At 41.4% G+C, this 23,717-nt stretch overlaps 1 protein-coding gene across 1 annotated transcript in view; it reads right to left on the reverse strand.

Moving 5' to 3' along the window:
• Window positions 1–23,717, reverse strand: part of LOC126334788 (DNA polymerase nu-like) — a 451,725-nt gene that overhangs the window by 335,154 nt on the left and 92,854 nt on the right. Inside the window, exon 3 of the mRNA XM_049997409.1 lies at window positions 2,227–2,363. Coding sequence (XP_049853366.1) covers window positions 2,227–2,363 — 137 coding nt within the window. The remainder of the gene's footprint in view (window positions 1–2,226; window positions 2,364–23,717) is intronic.

Below are 23,717 nucleotides of genomic sequence, written 5' to 3' on the forward strand. Positions count from 1 at the left end.
AAAAGAAGAAAAAGACAAACTACGAACTTCATCACAGAGCAGTAAAAACCAGAACATAGTTATGTTCCACAAAAACTTTATGGGCACGAATGAGTTCACTAACTTTCAAAATGGTAGTTGCAATAAAAGGGAATTTGGCATGCAGAAATGTTGGGTCAAAAACGACTGCATCTTAGAAAGTAATCGCGCAGAAGCAAGAACGAATAACGAATGGGTGACACAACAGGCCCGCTCTCCTCCAAGCAGTGAGCTGCACCAGGTGCAAACATCAACACTGCACAGATATGTGATGAGCCACCAGGCATGATCTGTGTGTGTGTGTGTGTGTGTGTGTGTGTGTGTGTGTGTGTGTGTGTGTGTGTGTGTGTGTGTGTGCACGAGGGCCTCCTCAGCCATGCTTCTGGCACTGGTTGACATGCACAGGACTGACCTTGGTGCACTTGCGTAGTGTCAGCTGAAAATGTTCATCAATAAATATTAAGCTCCAGTAGTGCAGTGCAAACATGCACACACCATACCACAACAGACACAAAGACATGTTATTAATCAGAAAAAACAATGAATAAAAAGTAAGTCATGTAGTGTGGTTGCCCGTGAGACCTCTAAGGGCAGGTTCAGCCACCTAATTGGAAAGGCTTTCCTTATTCTTTTTGTATACTGGTATCTTTCCTTTCCAAAGTGTGAAAGATGTGTGGTATATGTACCTGATATATGCAGGTCACTATAATGTGTGTGTGTTTGTGTTTAATGCAGTGTCATGTTTTTTGGATGATGATGAGAGAAGGAAAGGCGTAAAACCTTGTGCCAGCACACAAACTAGTCCTCTCAAATAGGACGAAAGGAACCGCCAAGCTTAAGGTCCCCACCTGATGGATAAATCACCATCAGCAGTGTCACATGTTCTCACTCAAGAAACATTGCAGAGGGGTTCAGAATTTAATTTAGGACATAGGTGCAAAGTCTGATGATCCAGAACTTAATGTCATTACCCCTCCTCTCTTTGCTGGAAAGGCAAAGGGAAAACTGCCAACAGTACATGGTGTACTCATGCGGTTACCCATTCAAGTACCAGGCACACATGATGTTGTGTAACTTTGGCGATCTGACCAGGACCAGTGAATTCAACCGGCCAAGAAAGTAGCTGACAAAGAGTGATTCTGTGTGAGTGAACGTGAAATGTAAAGTGTTTACCAACTATTGTTTTGCTGGTTTGTTTTTCTTATTTTTCAGCAGATTATTGTAACAACAGTGTTCATACAGATGTAATAATGAAAACTTAAGATTACTTAGTTTTAGAATGTTGCAATTCTGAAGATGCAATAGGTTCCTACTTTCCATACTATGAGTTAAATATTTGTACAACTGACTGATCATCAAAGTAGTATGTCACATCAGCTTGTTTTGTTTAGTGATTAATCTCAATTTCATTAGGTACTGCAATTTAGTGGGGGAAGGGACACTGACTTTTGTGTACTGGATTCATCTATTTGATACATTTATATATGTATAATGATCTTAAGGTGTTATATGATAGCTGGGAAGATGTAAGTGACAGACAAGTGTCACAATGATACCATAACAGTGGTGCATGACTGAGGGTAATTCATTAACAATGTATTAATTAGTGAGATTTATATTTTCATGGCCTGAAAGATTTTTCTTGTTTTCCTTTTATTTTCCTAAGTTTGGTATAAATATGGAAGATGATTTAGTGGGAAAATGTAGTAAGCTACATGTGTCTTTGGATTTCTTTCAATTATGTTGAGAATGGAGTCGAGGCTAGAGTACAAATAATGTCACTGTCGGAAGTTGGAACAGTAGCCACACTGCTACATGCATAAGAAGCAGAAAAGTGTATGTGTGTATTTACTGTTTGTCATCAGAAATAAGTGCTGAGTGATGTAAGAAGTTTTGATTTAACTATTATTTTCTAAACGTTTATGGTTCTGATTATCAAAGTAATAAATTAGTGACATGGCACATGATTCAGTATTTGTCCCCCTCCCCCCCCCCCCCCACCCACACACACATAGACCAATATATTACATAGTCAATGTAAGATTTTAGTACTTTGGTTTAAAAATCCTTTTTTCTGCATACCCTATCCTCTCTTTTTTCATGCTGAAGTACTGCAGTTTCTTTTTTTAAATTTATTTTTTGTGACAACATATTTCAGTGAATACTGTATGTCATATAAGGAGTTCTGATAGTGCAAACATACATTACCTGTATACTAAAGTCATTCCTATTTCCAGAGGTTCTGCTCTACACAACCTCTCTTCCAGCTCACTTGCTGTGATATCATCTAAGTACACCGACTCACTGCCAATTATTTCCTTTCTGGTTGTTTTTATATGCTTTACCTGTGTTTATAAAGTTGATATTAATAAATTTGTAACATAATATTACATGCTTGTTATTCTGCTACATAAAAAGGACAACCTTACTATACAGGGGGTCAACGGTAAGTGTCTACACCATGGCACATTGCTGTAGGTGAAGTTAAGATGAACAAATTGATATAGACCACTTGTTATCTATCCAACCAGGAATCAATATGAAACTTACTATAAAAACCAAAGCTACAGCTCATCTGCATTGCGCCAGATTTTGCTTAAAATCAATCCTGAATATTAAAAACCACTTAGTCTTACACTTACAAAATATAAAATTGACCTTTGTGTAAATTTTAGCCCAAAGTATTGTGAGTTTTAACAGCAATGAATTAACGACATGTTATTTTTTTTTTTTTTTTGGCCTTCTTACAACAAAACTACTGTGCCTGTAATAGTTCTACAAAAAATTTTAAATTAATAATATTAAAGAAATAGTTGATAACATAGGTGGCATAAGAGAGTGAAAGGATATTGAAAACCTAGTGCAGTGCCCATTTGCTGAAGCTTAAGTGGCTTTTGCAGGCCAATTTGAGGTTGTTTTCTGGCTTCATACATCACAAGTCAAATTGTCAAATAATGGAAATATCAACAATATAAGGAACAGATAAATTGCTACTCACTGTAAAGATGGCACATTGAGTTGCAAGCATGCACAACAAAAAGACAGTTATGCATTTAGTTTTCATCCAAAGTCTTCTTCAGAAAATGAAAAGTACACACTCATTCATACAAGGAAGCACACCTCATGTGCACATGACCACCATCTCTGGCATTCAGGCCAGAATGCAACTGTCACATAGAACAGAAGCAACAGTCTGGAAGCGGCATGGAAGGGGATAGGTAGGAGGAGAGAAGAGCCCTGTCTGGGGGAGCGTGCATGGACTGAACTGCTAACAGACGCAATGTTGGGAGGCAGTGGCTCATGGAGGTGGGGATAAAGGGGAGGGGTGGGGGGGGGGGGCAGGGGAAACAGGGAGCAGAAAAGGAGAGGAGTGAGGAAGGGGAAAGACTAGCAGACATCGACACACAAAGAGGGTGAGGGGATAAGAACATAAGGAACTGTTGGGTGGAAGGTGTGGGGAGAGTAGGTTGAGGCCGGGATAATTTCGAGAGTGGAGAATGTGCTTGTAAGGATTACTCCAAACTGTGCAGCTCAAAAAAGCTGGTGGTGGAGGGGAGAACCAAGATGGCCTGGGTTGTGAAGCATCTTGATCTTCCCCTCCACCACCAGCTTTTCAGAATTGTGCAGATAGAAGTTATCCTTAGAACACATTCTCTGCCCATGAAATTATCCCGGCCTCAACCTATGGTAACCTACAGCCCCCAAAACCTCCACCCAACAGTTCCTGACCCCTCTGTCCTATCACCTCCTACATATTCTTGACCCCTTACCATCTTTGTGTGCTGCCCTGTACCAAAGCACCTGCTTGATTTTCCCCTTCCCTGCTCCTCTTCTTTTTGGCTCCATTTTCCTCCTCGCCTATCTTCACCCCTACCACCCTGCACCACAACCTCCCACTGCTGTCCCTATTGGCAGTGTAGTCCCTGCATGCTTCACGAGACAGGGCTCTTCTCTCCTCCCCCTGTACCCTGCTATGACTTCCCTTTTTCTGCCACCTCCAGACTGCTACTTTCCTTCCACATGACAGTTGCATTCTGGTCCAAGCTTCCAGAGATGGTGGGCATGAGTGTGAATGAATGAACGTGTGTGTGTGTGTGGGGGGGGGGATTCCTTTTATAATAAAGGTTTGCCCAAAAGGTAAATGTGTAACTGTCTTTTCATTATGCCTGCCTGCAACTCAAGATGTTATCTTTACGAAGAGTAGCAATGTAAATCAAATTGTTTGTCTCTACTTACCTAACACCACTGTGGTATAATGTAAACAGTTATTGTTTACAAGATGTATAAAAATACTGATACTGCCAGGATCGACCAGCAGCTGCAGAAAACAGCTGACAGAAGATGACGTATCGACTGTGTAGCCAATGATCTCTCCAAAGGTTTAATAGAGGAAATCATGTTGTAATGTTAACAAAACTGCATACGCTGAGGTTTTATTGGAGTGTGACAATGTAGCAACAGCACAGAAAACACGAGGATTAAGATGGAGGACTTCATAGCGAAGTAATGACTACAGAGAGTAATGTAGCACAAGGCAGTGAATTAGAGCTGCTGCTTTTTATGTATCTAAATGGCATGTGGGATGGTGTAAAATCAGAATCAAGATTGTGTGTTGCTGACAAAGTAGAGAGCAAGAAAATAAAAAGCTTAGAAGATTCTTAAGTACTCCAGAAAGATACAAGATCCTGAGAAATGGGGCGCTGGCAAATGCAGAGAAGAGTCAACTGGTTGCCCTCTCAGATACCAGTAGTACTACAAGATATGAGAATACACTAGGATTGGATGACATCACAACAGGATTGCAATGACAATACCTGGGTGTAATTCTTAGTGTTAGGGAACTACACTGGGTACTGCAAGTACAGTATGTCACATTATGAAGTTGGCATATATGTTTCTGCAAATTTAAATGGCGCTGATAAAGGAAGCGAGTATGTTACAAAGGAGAAAGACTGGCCTTGTATCTCTGCAAATTCCAGTGACAGTAATAAAGGATGCAGGAGAAAGTCTAGATGTCCCTTGTAATATCTCAGTGGGAGCATGTTGCAGGGATATGTGGTCCCCAACAGATACCTGACAAATTATATAGATGGAACACAATGGAAGACAGCCACGAAATCAATTGGAGAATAAAGCATATGTACAAATGTTATCTACCACCTTCTCAACAGTCATATTTTTGAGCAAACAAAAATCATCTACCTTGTCTGAAACAGCTCTCAGTCATTGTAAAAAACAGCTTTTCTTAATATGCAATCTGATGATCACTGAGACAGGTGTAGAGTTAAAAAGGGACTATAGATGAAGACGCATAACACAAAAATGGATTAAGCAGTGAGATAAAATAAGCAGAGCAAGTACAGCAACAAAAATGTTAAATGTAATAATAAAGACATGTAATAATAAAGACATTCAGAAATAAATATATGATTCTAAAAACTTATCAATAGCTGTAACAACTTTCGGCAGGAACCAGTTAAGATATGTGAAGAAATAATTTATAACTATCAGTAAATCAGCAGTCAACCGCTGATTTCCTAAGATTAACATGAAAGAATTTAGTTACTGCGGCAGTTCTATGAACTATTAGTTCCCAATTTATTTACTGGTTTGATGGTCTGCGAAAAAATGTTATTGCTCTAATCCCTTTCCATAACTGTCAGCATGCAAACACCTGCAACATTATCTATGTAAAGAACATGTTCTTCCTTCCAAGGAGACATGAGTGTGTCCATGCCACCCGCCCCCCCCCCCCCCCCCACCACCACCACCACCCTTCATCCCACTAACTGCTCCCCACCCACGTGAAATAATTATTATGTAGTATGGAACTGTAAAAGAAGGAAGTTAGTGATCCCAATTGTATGTCAAATTATGTATCTCGAATCGTAAAAGAAAAACATCAAGAAAAACATTCGTATAAAAAAGCAATTATGCATATGTATGGCCATCAAATTTCATTATTTTTGAGCTTCAATGTTATTAAATACAAGCATTATCTTAACCTCCTACATGTTTAAAGCACTTATACACCATGTTTAAAGCATTTATACATCAACATCTCAAGAGCCAGAAAGGAGTTATTTTCAAAAAATCTGCATCATCATATGCATGGAGCAAACTAAGTAGCCTACTGAGAACGGAGAACATGCCATGCAATAGAATCAAATGAGCAAAATATGAGTTACCATTGTGGAACTGTTCAGGGAATATAAAAATTTCAAGGAAACTGTCTGTATTACATGAGAAACTGACAATTTTACATATCAGTATTTAGTAGTGCATTTCACTGCAAAGCTTTAATGTTTTTAGTTATTCATGTATGGTACTTCAAATTTATTTTGTGTTTGTCTTGGTAATGTCTGAGTCTTTCACTTAATCAGCAAAATATTCCTTTCGATACACTACAGTATTTCTAACGAATTTAATAAGTTACATATGCAACCACTGGAGTTTAGGCACATTACGAAAGATTTCCTCAATTTATCTCTAAATGAAAAAGCACAATACAAAGTATCATTATCACACACTATTGCTGAATGATATATAAAAATTAAAATACAGTTCAAATTCTAAGAAAAATGGGAATTTTCAGACAAATGGGAGGGGTTTGATTTTGACCGCTAAATAGCAAAGTCTTCATCAACTGTTCCCATATAGTGATACAAGTTGTATAAATTGATAAAATTAAAAATGAAGACTACATATCTATAACACCAATCATTATAGTGATCCACTTGCATGCCCCAGCAGCTCTGACCTTACTGCATTCCGACATTTAAAGACTGATAAAATAATTTAGTGTGTAAATCTGACTGGTTGACTGCAGAATTAACTAGCTGAGCAGCTACCCTAAAACACCTATACATCTCTGTCCAGTTTAGTTTTGGAAGATCTCAAAGGTCACAAAAAATTTAACTGTTTTCTTCCTGTAGTGTCACTGTTGCCTAAAACTGAGGCTATGTCCCTTGGTTAGTCAAAAGCTTTCCTTTTGTCAGCATGTTGAGCATAATATGTTAAAACATGACGCAATGCCTGTTACTCCACAAACATAGCATTCTGATAGGTCCAAATATGACAATGAGCAAGGACCCCTTCACTCTTTTTTGGGGACTGGAAGGAAGTGGACCATGGTCAGAGTGTTGGTTTGACTGACTATGTCTAGTTGCTCGTCACTCTCTGCATCTTACTGTCTCATTAATCATTGCACTCTTTGTTACTCATGACACTACAGCCAGAGGGGGGACATTAAAGTGAACCATGGTGTCTTCATGGCAAGCTGGTTCCTCTGGCGCTTCAGATACTTTGTTTTCGTCAATCAAAATGGGTTACAGAATCTAGCAGCATACCACTTTTTCTTACCTCTGTAATATCTCACACCCTCTCAATTATCTGTGTTTACATTTGCTGAATAGCCCCATAGAACACTAAGGGAATCTAAGCAAACAGGAAACTTCCCTCTGCCTTGCAATCTCATCTGATCCAGTGCCTTCTTGACTGCCTAGAGCTCTACACAGTACATTGGAAAGTGTCTTGGTAGGTGTGTTTTAATGATACAAGGAAGGGAAAATAATAGAGTACCCGACAATGTCCTCTTGCTTAGACCGATTCATAAAAGCCACATGTATTTAATAGTGTATTTCCAAGTGAACAGCCGAAATCCTGTTTCCATTTCTGCACTGTATTTTGACGAACAACCCAGTCACCTTCTTCATGTGCTCTGAGCTGTGCTGTTATGTGTACTGCCTAGACTCCAACCAGACTTTGAACTATTGTTGGTCTCATTCCTCTATAAGCAATTGTGAGTTTGAATCCCAAAGCCTGCTACACCCTTTGACACCTATTTTTCAGAGCCCCCACTGATATTACATGAAATGCACAGTCTCTCAGTATTTCCCAACTCTGGTGGATGTGATTATCGGTGAGATTTTAGTAAATTGACTGCTTAACACCAAGTCTTGTTTAAATGGTAACCATCCCTGATTATTGTGTTTTACAACATCTTTACTTCAACAAACTCCTCAGTCATACTGTTCTAGAAACTTTATGTCTACACCATAATACCAGTCCCATCAAATTTTATTTCATAATTACATTTGAAACAGTGTTCAGTGACAGCTGATTTCCTTCATTGTTTTAGTCAGGTGTGTCACTTATGTTTCTTGCATCTTTTCTTGACTCTTCTAATAGTCTGCCCCACATAAGAAATGCCACGTGAGTGAAGTACACGATGCCATGTTTCCATACGAGTCTAGCATTCTATTTTGGGTATTGTGGCAACATAAGGTACATAAGTAATTCTTGGCTTCTATTTCTCTGTCTCAATCTCAAACTCTTTCTCAGGTGTTTCTGATTTTGAATGCAGTGCACACGATTTAATGAGCTAAGTACCACTGTAATTCATCACCAAGGCTCTCCTTGTCTTGAAAATGTACACAGTGTAAGGACCAGTGTCTTTAGCACTGGATTTCTTTGTGATGGATAGTGGTGGCCCGAGGCATGGAGATGTAATCATCATGTGTGAGTTTCCTATGTACACTGTTCCTCAGGCATCAGTTTGGTTTTTTCTTGACTAACACTTCAATGAAGGATAGGATGGATAGAGTTTAACTGCTATAGGAACTCTTCATAATTTTTTTTTTATTTTCAGGTGGCCAAACCACATATGTGTCACCCACATATTAGTTCACCACATCAGATGATATCACCACACCATTTGTTTGTTTATAATATTTTTCATTAATCTGACAATAAACTGACATCGAAACAAGCCCAAAAACCCAAAAATGTCAGTGACATAGTTACCAAATCTTTCAAGAGTTAGTTCCAAGGATTCAAAAAGTGAGATTATAAAGAGGGTGACTACATAGGAACTGACCATAATATCCATTTCCTGGGGCCACAGTTGACTGAGATGGTGTACAACGTGAGCAGAGTTGAGAATGTAGTGTATGCACTTCCATGAATATCACTGAGAATGCATTTCAGGCATTTTGCCAACTGGTATCCAGGTGCACAAACACCACAGTCTCAACTCTGCTCACTTTGTACACCAACTCAGTCAATTATGGTTCTGGGAATTGGGTATTATGATCAATTCCAGTGTGGTCTCCCTCTTTCAAATAGTCCCACTTTCTGAAGCCTCGGAAGAAATTGTCAGTAAATCTGACAGTTATTTCACTGAGCTTTTTAGGCATGTTCTGATGTAATCTTACTTTCTGTTCAACAAAAATTGTTATGAACAAATTGATAGGGTGGTGATGGTTAATCCATAATCACCTATTGTAGTAGACATATGAATGGAACACGTTGAAGCAAAGTTACTAGAAGTCAACAAGCTCAAATCAAATTTCTCTATCAACACATGGGTGACACATTTGTCGTGTGGTCAAAGCAAAGAATTGCAACACCCATGAATAGCATTCCGTAGAAATGGATACTCAGAAGGTCAGATTGAAGATCTCAGCTATAAACACTGCTAAGGGACAGTTAATGAGAAATGGAGTTATTGCTCGTAAAACATAGTTTGTGATGTGTTTTATTCATATTAGCTGACGTCCCATGCTAAATTAAAAATGGAATCTTTAGTTTCAGATTCTCACTAATAGCAACTTTGTCAGGATGTGCAAATACAAACATGGGTAAATGCCAGAAGTACGGCTTCCAGTACTGGCATCGCATGTGATATTTGTGTCAGGAAAATGCTTTTTGGGGGTGATTTATAAAAATCTAAGGATGATGTGGGTAAATATGACTTAGATAAAGATCCTGAATATGTACCAGAATGCATTGCCACTCTATATCAGTCTTCAAATGATTACTGATGTTACACCAGTCACGATATTCATGAATGTAAATGAAAGAGTGCGGAAAATCTAAATGAAAGTAATAATCAAATGAACTGAAAATATTAAATCAAAGCACTTTTGCACAGTCAAAGCACATTTTTCCACTACATTGCAGGTAAATTGGTTGACCGCATTTGGTGCACTTTGTAATATCTCTTTATATTCAATGAGTTATTCTGATACAATTCTACCCTTGAACGACATTTACTAAATTTCTATCTTCATACTCGCAGAATCCATGCGCAAAGTAGTTTCATACAATAGCTATGTCATGAGTGCATAATTATTCTTTGTAGTACTCTCTCTGGTGGTCGTAAGAAAAAAGCTTCCGAGATTGTCTTCGTGCCGAATAGCCTGAGCTTTGTCTGAAGAATTGTAATCTGAGTATTGAGATTTATGGCCAAAGATAACTGATACAAAATTGTACGATTAAAAGGGATATATATATATTAAAACAAAGATTCCAAGACTTACCAAGCGGGAAAGTGCTGGTAGACAGGTACAATAAAATAACACACAAACACACACACAAAATTTAGAGCTTTCGCAACCGGCAGCTGCTTCGTCAGGAAAGAGGGAAGGAGAAGGAAAGATGAAAGGATGTGGGTTTTAAGGGTGAGGGTAAGGAGTCATTCCAATCCCGAGAGCGGAAAGACTTACCTTAGGGGGAAAAAAGGATAGGTATATACTCGCGCCCTTTTCTCCCCCTAAGGCAAGTCTTTCCGCTCTCGGGATTGGAATGACTCCTTACCCTCTCCCTTAAAACCCACATCCTTTCATCTTTCCTTCTCCTTCCCTCTTTCCTGACGAAGAAACCGCCGATTGCGAAAGCTCAAAATTTTGTGTGTGTGTTTGTGTGTTATTTTATTGTGCCTGTCTACCGGCGCTTTCCTGCTTGGTAAGTCTTGGTTGGTTGGTTTGTGGGGTTAAAGGGACCAGACTACTACGGTCATCGGTCCCTTGTTCCAAGAAAAAAAACTAAAACCTCCCAAAGAGAAGAAAAACGAACAACAGGAAAGATGGCAGACGACACAGGACAAGAAACACTCAGACAAAGAACAGACAAAACAAAGTAAAACCACACAAAGTGTGGCGGTGGTTGGCCAACCATAGGGATAAAAAAGGAAAAGCGAACCACCGAGAACACATTAAAAACGCAGTTTAAAATCGTAGGCCAAAGGCCAGAATCAACACAATACAATGAAATGAAACAGAAACACTCAGATTAAACGACAAAAACCCCCTGACCGAATAAAACGTAAAACTAAGTCAGCCATAGCAGAGTCCTCTGTGAAAAGCGCAGGGAGCATGTCAGGCAGTGCGAACGACTGCCTGAGCACAGTTAAAAGTGGACAGTCCAATAAAATGTGGACCATTGTCAAAACGGAGCTGCAGCGACATAAAGGTGGGTCCTCACGTCGCAATAGGTGGCCGTGCGTCAGCCATGTGTGCCTAATGCGCAGCCGGCAGAGGACAACAGACTCCTTGCGAAAGGCCCGCAAGGAGGAGCGCCACACACCGGTAGCCTCCTTGATGGCCCGAAGTTTGTTTCGTGAAGGCAGGGCGCGCCATTCAGTGTCCCAAAGGTCCAGAATTTTGCTGCGTTGGAATGCTCGCAAATCTGTCTCCAGGAGGCCAATGTCCAGAGATGGTGTACTGGTGGCCTCTTTCGCCAGGCGGTCAACATTCTCATTGCCAGGTATCCCAACATGGCCTGAGGTCCACACGAAGACCACAGAGCAGCCGCAACGCGCAAGATTATGCAGGGACTCCTGGATAGCCATCACCAGACGAGAACGAGGGAAACACTGATCGAGAGCTCGTAAACCGCTCAGGGAATCGCTACAGATAACGAAGGACTCACCTGAGCAGAAGCGGATATACTCTAGGGCACGAAAGATGGCGACCAGCTCAGCAGTGCAAACACTGCAGCCAGCCGGCAACGAACGTTGTTCAGAATGGTCCCCTAGAGTTAGTGCAGAACCGACATGACCAGCAACCATCGAACCGTCGGTGTAGACAACGCCAGAACCCTGATACGTGGCCAGGATGGAATACAAGCGGCGTCGGAAGGCCTCTGGAGGGACTGAGTCCTTCGGGCCCTGTGCCAAGTCGAGCCGAAGGGAAGGGCGAGGCACACACCATGGGGGTGTACGCAAAAGTGCCCAGAAAGGAGGTGGTACAGGGAAACACCCAAGCCTGTAGAGAAGCTGTTTGACACGTACGGCGATCAGACAACCCGAAAGGGGCCGACGTTCTGGCAGATGGATGACTGACTGCAGAACAGGACACGAAAATTTGGATGCCCAGGCAAACTAAAAACATGGGCAGCATACGCAGCCAGTAATTGTTGGCGTCGTAACCGCAGTGGAGGGACACCAGCCTCCACAAGTATGCTGTCCACAGGGCTGGCCTGGAAGGCACCAGTGGCAAGGCGTATCCCGCTGTGGAGGATTGGATCCAGCAGCCGTAACGCAGATAGGGACGCTGAGCCATAAGCCAGACTCCCATAGTCCAGACGGGACTGGATGAACACCTGGTAAAGCCTTAGGAGAGTAGATCGGTCGGTGCCCCACCTGGTGTGGCTCGGGCATCGCAGAGCATTTAGATGCCCCCAACACGCCTGTATAAGATGCCGAATATGAGGCAGCCAAAAACCTATGTGACTCCACCCCTGTAAGAAGCTCGCCATCAAGAAAAAGCCGCGGCTCCGGGTGAACAGTGCGTCGCCGGTAGAAATGCATAACGCAGGTCTTGGCTGCGGAAAACTGAAAACCATGCGCTACAGCCCAAGACTGCGCCTTGCGCCTTGTAGCTGACGTTCAGCAGCTGCAATGCCAATAGAGCTGTAGTAAAGGCAGAAGACGTCAGCATACAGGGAAGCGGAGACAGAATTTCCCACGGCCGCAGCGAGCCCGTTAATGGCTATTAAAAACAGACAGACACTTAGAACAGAACCCTGTGGCACACCGTTCTCCTGGACTTGGGAGGAACTATATGAGACCGCGACGTGCACGCGGAAGGTATGACACGACAGAAAATTGTGGATATAGATCGACAGAGGGCCCCGAAGACCCCATCCATGAAGCGTAGAAAGGATGTGATGACGCCATGTCGTATCATACGCCTTCCACATGTCGAAAAAAACAGTGACCAGATGCTGACGGCGGGCAAAGGCAGTACGGATGGCCGACTCCAGGCTCACCAGATTGTTGGCGACTGAGACGGAGACGGAGCCAGAAGGCCCCGAAATCTTTGCTTTTAATATATTTTTCCCATGTGGAAGTTTCTTTCTATTTCATTTACATTATATATATATATATATATATATATATATATATATATATATATACACACACACACACACACACATTGCTCCTTCATATTTGACATTTGAGAATTAATGATATTCATCGATATATTGCATAGTTGTTAATCAGAAGGGAACTTCCGAAAGACTGGATACGAACCTGCATTTAATAATCCAAAAGCTCCATTACTTTTCAGAAGGTTAAACTTCATCAACGCCAAATATCCACTTGATCTGAGGTTTCCTGACTGATTATACAATGCTCCCAAAATTACGAGACATTTTATTTGTACAGATTAGCAGACTGCCACAAAGCACGAGCCTGCAGAGAAGAAGAATCATCGCCTGATTTCATTCTAACAAGTAAAATTTCTGAATCATTTTGAGTGACTGAGTTATGATTGTGTTTCCTATTAAGAATGATTGATTGCAGATAGGAGGAAAAATTACAACTTGTATACTGATTTCCATTTGTTGGACCCAGGACACTCTGTACAAGTCTTCCTTTTTCCATTCTGTCACATGGAATGCCTCCAACATGTCGTCAGCAAATAAATACTCCCATATTTGAGAAAGAGTAGTCCTTTGAACCTAAATTTGGTTTTTGGATGTTAGTCCAGGCATATCTCCTTTCAAGATGTTAAGTTGAGGTGTTTTTCTCACTCTAACAGGCTCAGAACATTCCTACTTGAAATTATTTTTGGCATAGAAGAACTGTGTTTGTTGTGAGGAATTATCGTGGCATAGATCACATCACACTAATCTTCCAATAAAGTATTTTCTTTGCTAGTGTCACTCTCTGTATCATAATGAGCATCAGTTACCACAAAATCAGTATCAGCATCAGAATCATCAAAAGTACTGTAATCGTTCCCATTTCCCCTCTTCACCTATATCATGTAATTGCTCTTGCACCCAAGTTTCAAATTTCTGATCAGCTTCGATTCTTTAAGTCTTCTTAGAAAGCCATTCCATACTATGGCTAAAGAATAAAATACTATAAAACAACAAAATACAAAAAAAAAGATTGAATGCAAATTATATAGTACTTACAAACATGCAATCACCTGGACTTGCCTAAATATTACATGTAATGAGAAACATACAGTACTCCAGGCACCCAGTTTCGCACTCAGGTCTACTTTACTGCTAGACTGACAAAGTTACACTGATTGTTGACAGTTGCTTTACATGTGGCAAGTATTATGAAGAAGATACTGAGAAGGGGAAACTGTGTTCTTTTGCAGTGCTACCACACTTGATCTTTAAATTCAATGGTGGGTCTGAGAGACCAAAAAAAATTGTCTGAGAGACAAAAAAATTTTATGTTATACTGAATCATAAATTAATTTTTGAGGTTGATACACTTTATTATACCAAAAATTAGTAATGCAAATCTTAGTATCAAAAACTTAAACAACTGGAGCTTTTAAATTTGTACTTTTAGAGAGACTTCACAGTAATATTTTGTTAACATGCCTAGCAAGTAAACAGTGCTACATCAATGCTCAAACATATTAAGTGCACTTAGTTCGCAAATAAACAATGTTAAATACCTATTGACATATTTTTAAGAATAAATTTTTTCAGCTATTCTCTCTTCATGTCAACTTCTCTAAAAAGGTGCACTGAAAAATGCAAGTCTTCGTCGCATCATGATGTGGAGATTAAGACATAGCTCAAGTAGGAGAATGAAGACTTGCAACTTGCATATTACAACATTTAATTAAAACAATATTGGGAGAGTGAAAATACATACTTCTTTATCGTACAAGCTCAAAAGACCGACAGCACTGAGACTGGTGAAAAACACAACTGAGGTACATAAAAAAATCGACAGTATAGCTTTCAATTTTCTGTCATCTGATTCGGATATAATCATACCTCCCTATGATATGTTTGCCACACAGGGACAGTGGGAATAAAGTCATTACAAATATTTATTTATATGAGTAGGCCATTTAAAGAACTCACACGGTGGACATTGTAGAATGCCTGACAAACAGACTGACATTGAGACAGCAAAAGAAAAGCAGAGAATCACTTATCTATCTTGTGTTGGTGAAATATCCATACAGACCGATAGACTCTTATGAAGCATGGCATTAACTGTATTTCACTCCTGTCAATAAACATAAAAAAAAATCTTCTAAGTAACATTAAAGGTGATCTAGGTATCTGGAAGCTGGGTGTGTATAACATTCCATGTGAATATAGCATGTCTTAAGTCAGGCAGACCACTAGTAAGGTCAAGCAGAGATTCAGGAATTAAAACAGCCAAGTAAATCATTCTGTCAGCAAGCACAACTTCGAATATAATCATGGAATGAAATAAAAAGAAACTAGTATCAAGGTGAAAACACCAATTTTCTGGCATAGTGTGATTAACAAGTCGGTAGAAATAAACGTCTAAACCTAATAAACAGTCATGGAAATTTCAATTTAAAATAGGCTTGCAACCCAGTGCTCACGTTATCAAGCTCTCACTGGCCAGCACATCCACCAGAGGTGGAAAATGCTGAACGTGTATTTGATGGAATTTCAGTGTGGGTTCTGAAAAACAAAAGTGCATTAAAGTGTGTAGCGAGCATCAGTAGTCAAACTCACAATTATCTATAAACAGTGATTTGAGATCACATCACTATTGTATTTGTGACACAAAGATAAAATACTCTTTAAAAACTCCTTTTTAAAAATAATAGTCTGAGTGCATGTCTTTCTGTACTCCGTTTTATCCAAGTTTTGTCTGGGCCTGATAATAATACATCAAGGATATTTGGTCCATACCAACTTAAGAACGGGTATTTCTGCTACACTAACTTCCTCAAGGCATTTCTTTGCTCGAACTGGAAATGACTTAGTTGCCCGAAGGTTCTTAAACACCTACTGCACACATTGTTCAACCCCAGTGATGCAAATTACAAATCTGTTCATATACCTCACTTTATGTGCATGTTGCACCATGAGATCGAATTGGATGATAAGAAGTGACTCAACAACCACTGCACAAAATACGGGCATGGGATTGGCTCAGTCTACTGCCCACATGATGGTCTGCATCCAAGATATTAATATAGGAAGATCCAATTGATCTGTCCTATATCAAACTATAGCCTCCATCCTTGCGACCCTCCCTGTTATCCTTTCCCTGTTGCTTCATAACCCGGGTTGTGAGTAACTAAATCCACTTTCCCTTCTCCCCTTTCTTTCCCCTCTCTCCTCCCTGATGAAGGAACATTTATTCCGAAAGCTAGGAACGTAAATTTTCGGTTGTATTTTTGTGTATCTATCGGCTGTACTGAGCTGACGTAAGTACTGGTCAACCCCGCTATCTCTTTGTTAGTATTTGTTTCACATCTTTATATGAGATTTTCCATTTATTATTTAAACTATAGCCTCTTTACATGCAAACTGAGGCTTTAAGAAGTATGTGTCGGCTGTTTGAATCTGCATCCTCATTTTGCCATTAAGACATTTTATGATGTTTAGTGTCTTCATACATCTAAACTTCGGTTTGCAAAGGTGTGACAGCCATGGTAACCTAGTATCAAAGATGAAGCTCAAGGGTCCTAGTAAGGTTACAAAATATAGAATGAGTCCCACAGTATAAGTTGTGGTACACCCACACACACACACACACACACACACACACACACACACACACACACACACACACACCAAAAAAAACTGATGTGAATGATTAAAATATACTCACACAGTGTTTTTCTGCAGAGAATTTAAAAGTAACTGTATCAACCAAAATCACCAGTCTACTAAAGATCAGCTTTAGTTGGTGGGTTGTGGTCATGGAGATGGTGGCTCCTTACTGTGGAATAAGCACTAATTAATAAAAAGGGTGCGGATCAGAATACTATGATGAGGGACACCATTCAGTTGAGGGAATTTGTCAGAGTATGGAGCACTCACTCAATACTGGAAGTACAATTCAGCAAGGGCAAGAGAGGCAAAATGTCCACAAAATCCCAATTCATATGGTTGACAGATGATGTCATCTCTCCATGTGGTATCATATGCTTTTTTCAGATTGAAGAAGATGCCAATAAATTGCTGTTATCATAGGAATGATGCTTGTACCACTGCTTCTAGCTGGATTAGGTGGTCACTGAGAAATGGTGTCCCTTAAACTCAGATTGAAAACAGGTGATTAATATCCCAGTTTCAAGAGTTCACACCAGGTCATAATCTGATCAAGGGTCTAACCTATACAGCTTATGAGCACAACATTCCTGTATAACGTGGAAACAATTTAACTCTGGCTTAAGAAGAGATCTCATAATCACTTCCCAACATAAATATTTGTAGTAACACACTCCCAAATGTACTATCTTTTCTCCTCATAACAAAAAATAAATTATTATACACTGGCATTGTTGTCTTAAAATTAACTATTTTCTTAACAGAAGTTTCTGCGGGGCTGTCTGCCAGAGGTTTCTTCGCGAAATGAGTCTTACAAACTGCTAGTGGCTCATCTCTTCTTCTGAGAGTTTGTTGTTTCCGCTATTTGGATCCAAAAATAAGCTACATTATCAGTGGCCTATTGAGACAAAGCCCCATTATCTTAGTTAAACCTTACATATATGATGTGTGGCAGGTTAGTAAGTTTAATGGTAAATGGCTCATTGCATGATTAATTGTAAAGATGTGGAATTAAACCATTTTACACTCACATTACACATTCATATGTGACTAGGGCTACAAGTTGATCATTTTGTCTGCATAATAGAAGGAGTTGTCAAGGAGAAACTATTTTAGTTTGTATTCAAATTGAACTCCACTATCTATCAGATATTTTTTTATCACTGGTAAAGTGATCAAATATTGGGTAGCAGCATTGTACACCCTTTTTGCGATAAAGATAACCTTAATGTGGAGTAATGAATGTAATTGTTTCTTCTGGTATTGTAATTATGTACATCTTTGTTTCTTTTGAACTGCAGTGGATTACTTACATTAGTCAGTATGACTAACTCCTTAAACTGACGTCTACAAGATGATCATGGATAAGCACCATATATTATTCTTTCAGCTCATTTATGAACAGTGAACACTTTCTTTTTAAAGCAGAGTTATGCAACAACATACTTCGATATGACACTATTGAATGAAAATATACAAAGTCTCCCCCCACGATGTGTAATGATTCAAAGTGCAAATGTGGCTGAACTAAGTTGTTTCAGGAGTTTCAAAATGTGTTATTTCCACCCAAGTTATTATTTCCTCACCATTTGATGCACTTAGTCATTGGTGTAGTACCTCTAGATGCGCAGAACTAAATACCTTGTGTCTGTTTAAAATTGATATAAGAATTTTATTTAGCATTTCCTTTATGTTTGGATTGATTACAATCTTAGTGTCACCTGCAAAAAGAACTGATTCTGCTCATTGTAGATAGGTCATTTAGATATACAAGAAACAAAAATCGTCCTAATATTGAGCCTTATGGGACTCCACAGTGATTTGTACCCAGTCAGAAGAATCTTACTTGCTTACGTAGGCTGAATTATTAAGTATAACAGTAATTTATCCATTTATTGGTTGCTGAGGTCTGTGGCTTTGCATTATGTTATTTCAATTATTTCAATAAATACAGCAAACAGCCACATAATTATGTATTTTTATTCATGCTAATGTGTATTTTGAGCTTTAATTCACCTTCAATTGGCATAACACACATTCTTCAGCTGTACATCATTGAAACGTCAACATCAATTGGGATGCTGCAGCTGGATTTCTACTCTGCTTGCTGTTGTTACAGTTTTAACCTTCATAATTATGACACAGACACACTTTTATATTCCACAGTTGGCAACACTGTGGATATTGTGCTGTTTCTGTGCAAAATATAACTAAAACATTGTGTCTTCACTCAAGTTTCCAACCCTGTAACTGTAAAGCAAGCTGCACTTGGACAAAAATAAACTAAGTAACTTTGAAAATCAAGTTAAAGCTGGGCTGACTCAATAGGCGAAATCGTTCCATATTACATTTTTCCTTATAGAGTCCTTACAGCTGTTGTTTGCATTCTAAAATAGGTTCAAGGTACAGATTGGATGATTTCATGTAGTAATGCAATGGCATTTTCTTTTATGGAAATTCTGTCAGCATTTTTCTCATTTGTTCTATTCGATAACATGATGATTCTTGGTTGGAATTATGTCCACAACACTGAGTACGTAAATCTTCCTCTGATCACACAATTTCCCAGGATGTGTTAAATGCTGCCTACCTATCACTAGCAGAAAACTGATGACACTTTCTTTGAACAGATGTCTGACATTTCTGACCTAGTTTTCATGCATTTTTCAGAGTATTGTGAATAACTTTGCCATTTTCACTTCTTATATATCAATATAGGCTTGTCCAAGCATTCTCCGTGTTTTATTGGCATTTTTATTCCAATCTTAAGGGCAGACCTTAGGCTACATTTTCCTGTCACTGCCTAGGCCATCACAACATTCTTGGCCTCCACCTTCAAAATCCTTTCTTCCGCCACCTACCGTTACGTTACCTGAAGGGCCATCTGTAACAATTAGTGTGAAAAAGTACTGTCGTCTCCAGTGGCAACTCTGACTCTTGTATCATTTTGAGCATTCTTTGATACAGCCAGCAAAGCTTCTAGATAAAAAAGATTTGTAGATAGCTTAAGAATATCACAGATGAAGCTCAAATTCGTGTATTTATGATAATCATTATATCAATAACATTAAAATTAATAATGATAATAATAATAATAATAATCACAAGAAAAATTCCTGAATTAATAGATGGTCCATGAAAAGAGACTGAGAACTCCATGCACGAAATTAATTCTCCTTCTGTGAATATAACTCTGCTGTTACTACTGTTCTCCCCTATTGTTCATTCTGTATTTACAGAAGAACCTATAAATGAATGGGTACTTAAATATGCTTGGCAGGAATGATTACAGCACAGAATAAGTGAAGTGTCAAAAATCGAACAATGGAAAATCCAGGATGGAATGAAACAATATTATGAAAAGGAAAGTTGCTACTCATCATAGTGCAGAGATGCTGAGTCCAAGACAGGCACAACAAAAAGACTGTCATAAATAGGTTTTCAGCCAACAAGACCTTTGTCAAAAGTAGATGACTGTTATAACCTTTAATCACAATAATTGCATGGATATTCACACTCTCTCTTAGAAACAATAGCTGATCACATGATTACAACTCAGTCTCTCGTATTCGACTGCCGTGCCGTGACATGCGGCCGGCGCCGTTCGTAGCTAGGTGGCACTCCCGCGCTCAGCCAATTTGCGGAGCGCCTCTATCGCCGTTTCTGCGTACTGTCGTGGCGGCACTGTTAAATGTTGTGGCACTATCACAACACTTTTCCCCCCTTAAAAGAAAAAAAAAAAAACCACTCACTTCCTTGGAGACATGGACAGCGCGGAGACATCCATGGCCTCTTGTGAGGCCGCGAGGAGATCCCGCGCAGAGACACGAGAGTATGGTTGAAAATGTCCAGGACGGAAGCTCGTGCGTGGAACGTGCCTCCTGGATGAGATGATGGGTGAAAACTCCGGAGCAGCATCCATAGGTGTCATGGACCTGGGAGTGTGCTCCAGCGAGATGGGTCCCGGAGAAGGCGGCGTCGCGACTGGGGCCGGTTCCGGCATACTCGGAAGTGGCAGCGACGTCGGCTGCATCAACACGGACGGTAGATCGGCAGCAGCAACAGGACTGGCGTCTCGGGCTGGTGGAGCCGAAGGATGGGGCGGTGGCAACGGCGTGGCCACCACTCGTGGGCGCATCTGGTCGTAATGGCGAACAACCATGCCGTCGCCCGTACGGATTTCACAAAGCCGGCAGCCGCGAAGAGCCTTGACCACCCCTGGAATCCATTTAGGGCGAGATCCATACCCTCATGCCCACACGTCGGCGCCTACCGAGTATTTTCCCGCACTAGGGGACACAGTACAAGGCCTGACAGGGTGAAGCAGGTGCACTAGAGTGGGCGGTTGGCGGCCATGCAAGAGTTCAGCAGGGCTGCGATCACCCAGAGGCGTGAAGCGATACGAACTCATAAATTGCAGCAGGGCGTCATCTGTGGAAAAATCACTAAGGCATTTTTTCATCTGGCATTTGAAAGTGTGGACAAGGCGCTTGACCTCCCCATTTGATTGCGGATGGAAGGGAGGTGCTGTAACATGATGAATCCCTTGTCCAGTACAAAAATCACGGAAGGCCTGCGAAGAGAACTGAGGGCCATTGTCCGTGACGATCGTTGATGGAAGACCTTCTAGCGCAAAGATTTTGGACAAAGCCAGCGTTGCCGCCGCAGTGGCGGGAGACGGACATCGAACAACAAACCGAAACTTCGAGAAGGCGTCAATCAACAGTAGCCAATAAGTACCAAGGAAGGGGCCAGCAAAGTCGGCGTGCACCCGTTCCCATGGCTGAGCTGGATCAGGCCATGGAGAGGGCATCGTACGAGGTGCCGCCAGTTGTTGAGCACACTGGCCACACGCAGCAACCATATGAGCGATGTCCGAATCAATACTGGGCCAATAAACGTGCCTGCGGGCCAGGGACTTAGTCCGAGAAATACCCCAATGGCCTTCGTGCAACAGTTTGAGAACATCTTTGCGAAGAGAGGCTGGCACCACAACCCGTGGAGATGCGCCATCCGTGGCCAGAAGAACAACACCATCACGAACAGACAGACGAAGGCGCAAGGCATGGTAGTTGCAAAGGGGATCCGATGCCCGGCCCTTGGTCCTGTCCCGCCAACCTCGTTGAACAAAACCGATCACCCGACGCAGGACCCGGTCCCGCGCAGTATCCGACGCGACCTGCGAACCTGTAAGCGGAAAGAACCTCGACCGCACGACGTTCTTCCTCATCAATGTGGAAACAGAGGGGTTCATCACGATCGAAAACGGGGTCGGGGCCCTTTGGCAATCGCGACAATGCATCAGCGTTGGCGTGCTGGGCCGTGGGGCGATAGTGAATCTCATAATGAAAACGAGACAAGTATAAGGCCCAACGTTGCAGGCGGTGAGCTGCCTTATCCGGAAGTGACGCCGATGGGCTGAACAGAGAGACCAGCGGTTTGTGGTCGGTGATGAGGTGAAACTTAGAACCATACAAAAAACTGCTGAACGTTTTTAGAGCATAAATGATAGCGAGCGCCTCCTTTTCGATTTGAGAGTAATGCCGTTGCGCCTCGTTGAGGGTCTTGGAAGCATAGGCGATGGGTCGTTCCGACCCATCCTCATACCGATGGGCGAGAACAGCCCCTAGGCCATACTGTGACACGTCAGTCGCCAGAACCAAGTGCTGACCCGGACGGAATGTGGCAAGACAAGGCGCCGACTGCAAATGAGCCTTCAGGCGGACAAAAGCCTGCTCACACCCGTCGGACAGAAGGGGACGTTTTTGCGTAACAGCTGATGCAGAGGATAAGCTACCGCCGCTGCGGATGGAATGAATTTGTGATAATAAGCAATCTTGCCTAGAAACGCCTGAAGTTCTTTGACCGTAGACGGCCGGGGTACAGCGTTAATGGCCGCAACGTGGTGACGGAGAGGACATATACCCTCACGGGACAAGTGGAAACCAAGATACTCAATGGAGGGTTGGAAGAACTGTGACTTGTCCAGATTGCACCTCAACCCAGCCGAATGCAAAACCCGAAACAGTGAACGTAAATTACGAAGGTGCTCCTCAGTGGAGGCTCCCGTGACAACAATGTCATCCAGATAGTTTATGCAGCCGGGAACGGAAGCCGTGAGCTGTTTCGAAAACCGCTGAAAAATGGCTGGTGCGCTAGCGACGTCAAATGGTAATCGCTGGTACTGATACAACCCACAAGGAGTGTTGATAACGAGAAATTCCTTGGAAGTAGCGTCCAACGGCAACTGATGGTACGCCTCCGATAAGTCAAGTTTAGAAAAGAACTGGCCCCCAGCGAGCTTGGTAAACAACTCCTCAGGACGGGGAAGAGGATAAGTGTCAATGAGGCTCTGAGTGTTGACGGTGGCTTTAAAGTCACCACACAATCGCAGACTCCCGTTTGGTTTAGAAACCACCACAATCGGCGATGCCCATTCGCTGGAGGTAACCGAAAGGAGAATCCCTGAAGCTGTTAACCTGTCTAGCTCAGCCTTGACAGGTGCACGCAAGCCACCGGAATAGGGCGTGCCCGGAAAAACTTAGGGTGAGCCGTAGGTTTAAGAGTAATGTGGGCTTCAAAATCCTTGGCACAACCCAGACCAGCAGAGAACACGGACGAAAATTCAGAACACAATCCATCCAGCTGTTGATACGGAATATCCTCAAATATTAGGTGCACATCATCATCAATGGAGAACCCGAACAACTGGAAAGTATCATAACCGAACAGGTTTTCAGTGCCCGCATGATCCACCACATAAAACGTGAGGGGCTGAACAACAGACTTGTAGGCAGTGGAAGCATCAAACTGGCCCATGATAGGAATTTTCTGTTTCTTATAAGTCCTCAGACTTCGCGGAACTGGAGACAAAGGAGGGGAGC

The sequence above is a fragment of the Schistocerca gregaria genome, chromosome 2 (assembly GCF_023897955.1).
Source record: "Schistocerca gregaria isolate iqSchGreg1 chromosome 2, iqSchGreg1.2, whole genome shotgun sequence".
Classification (NCBI taxonomy): domain Eukaryota; kingdom Metazoa; phylum Arthropoda; class Insecta; order Orthoptera; family Acrididae; genus Schistocerca; species Schistocerca gregaria.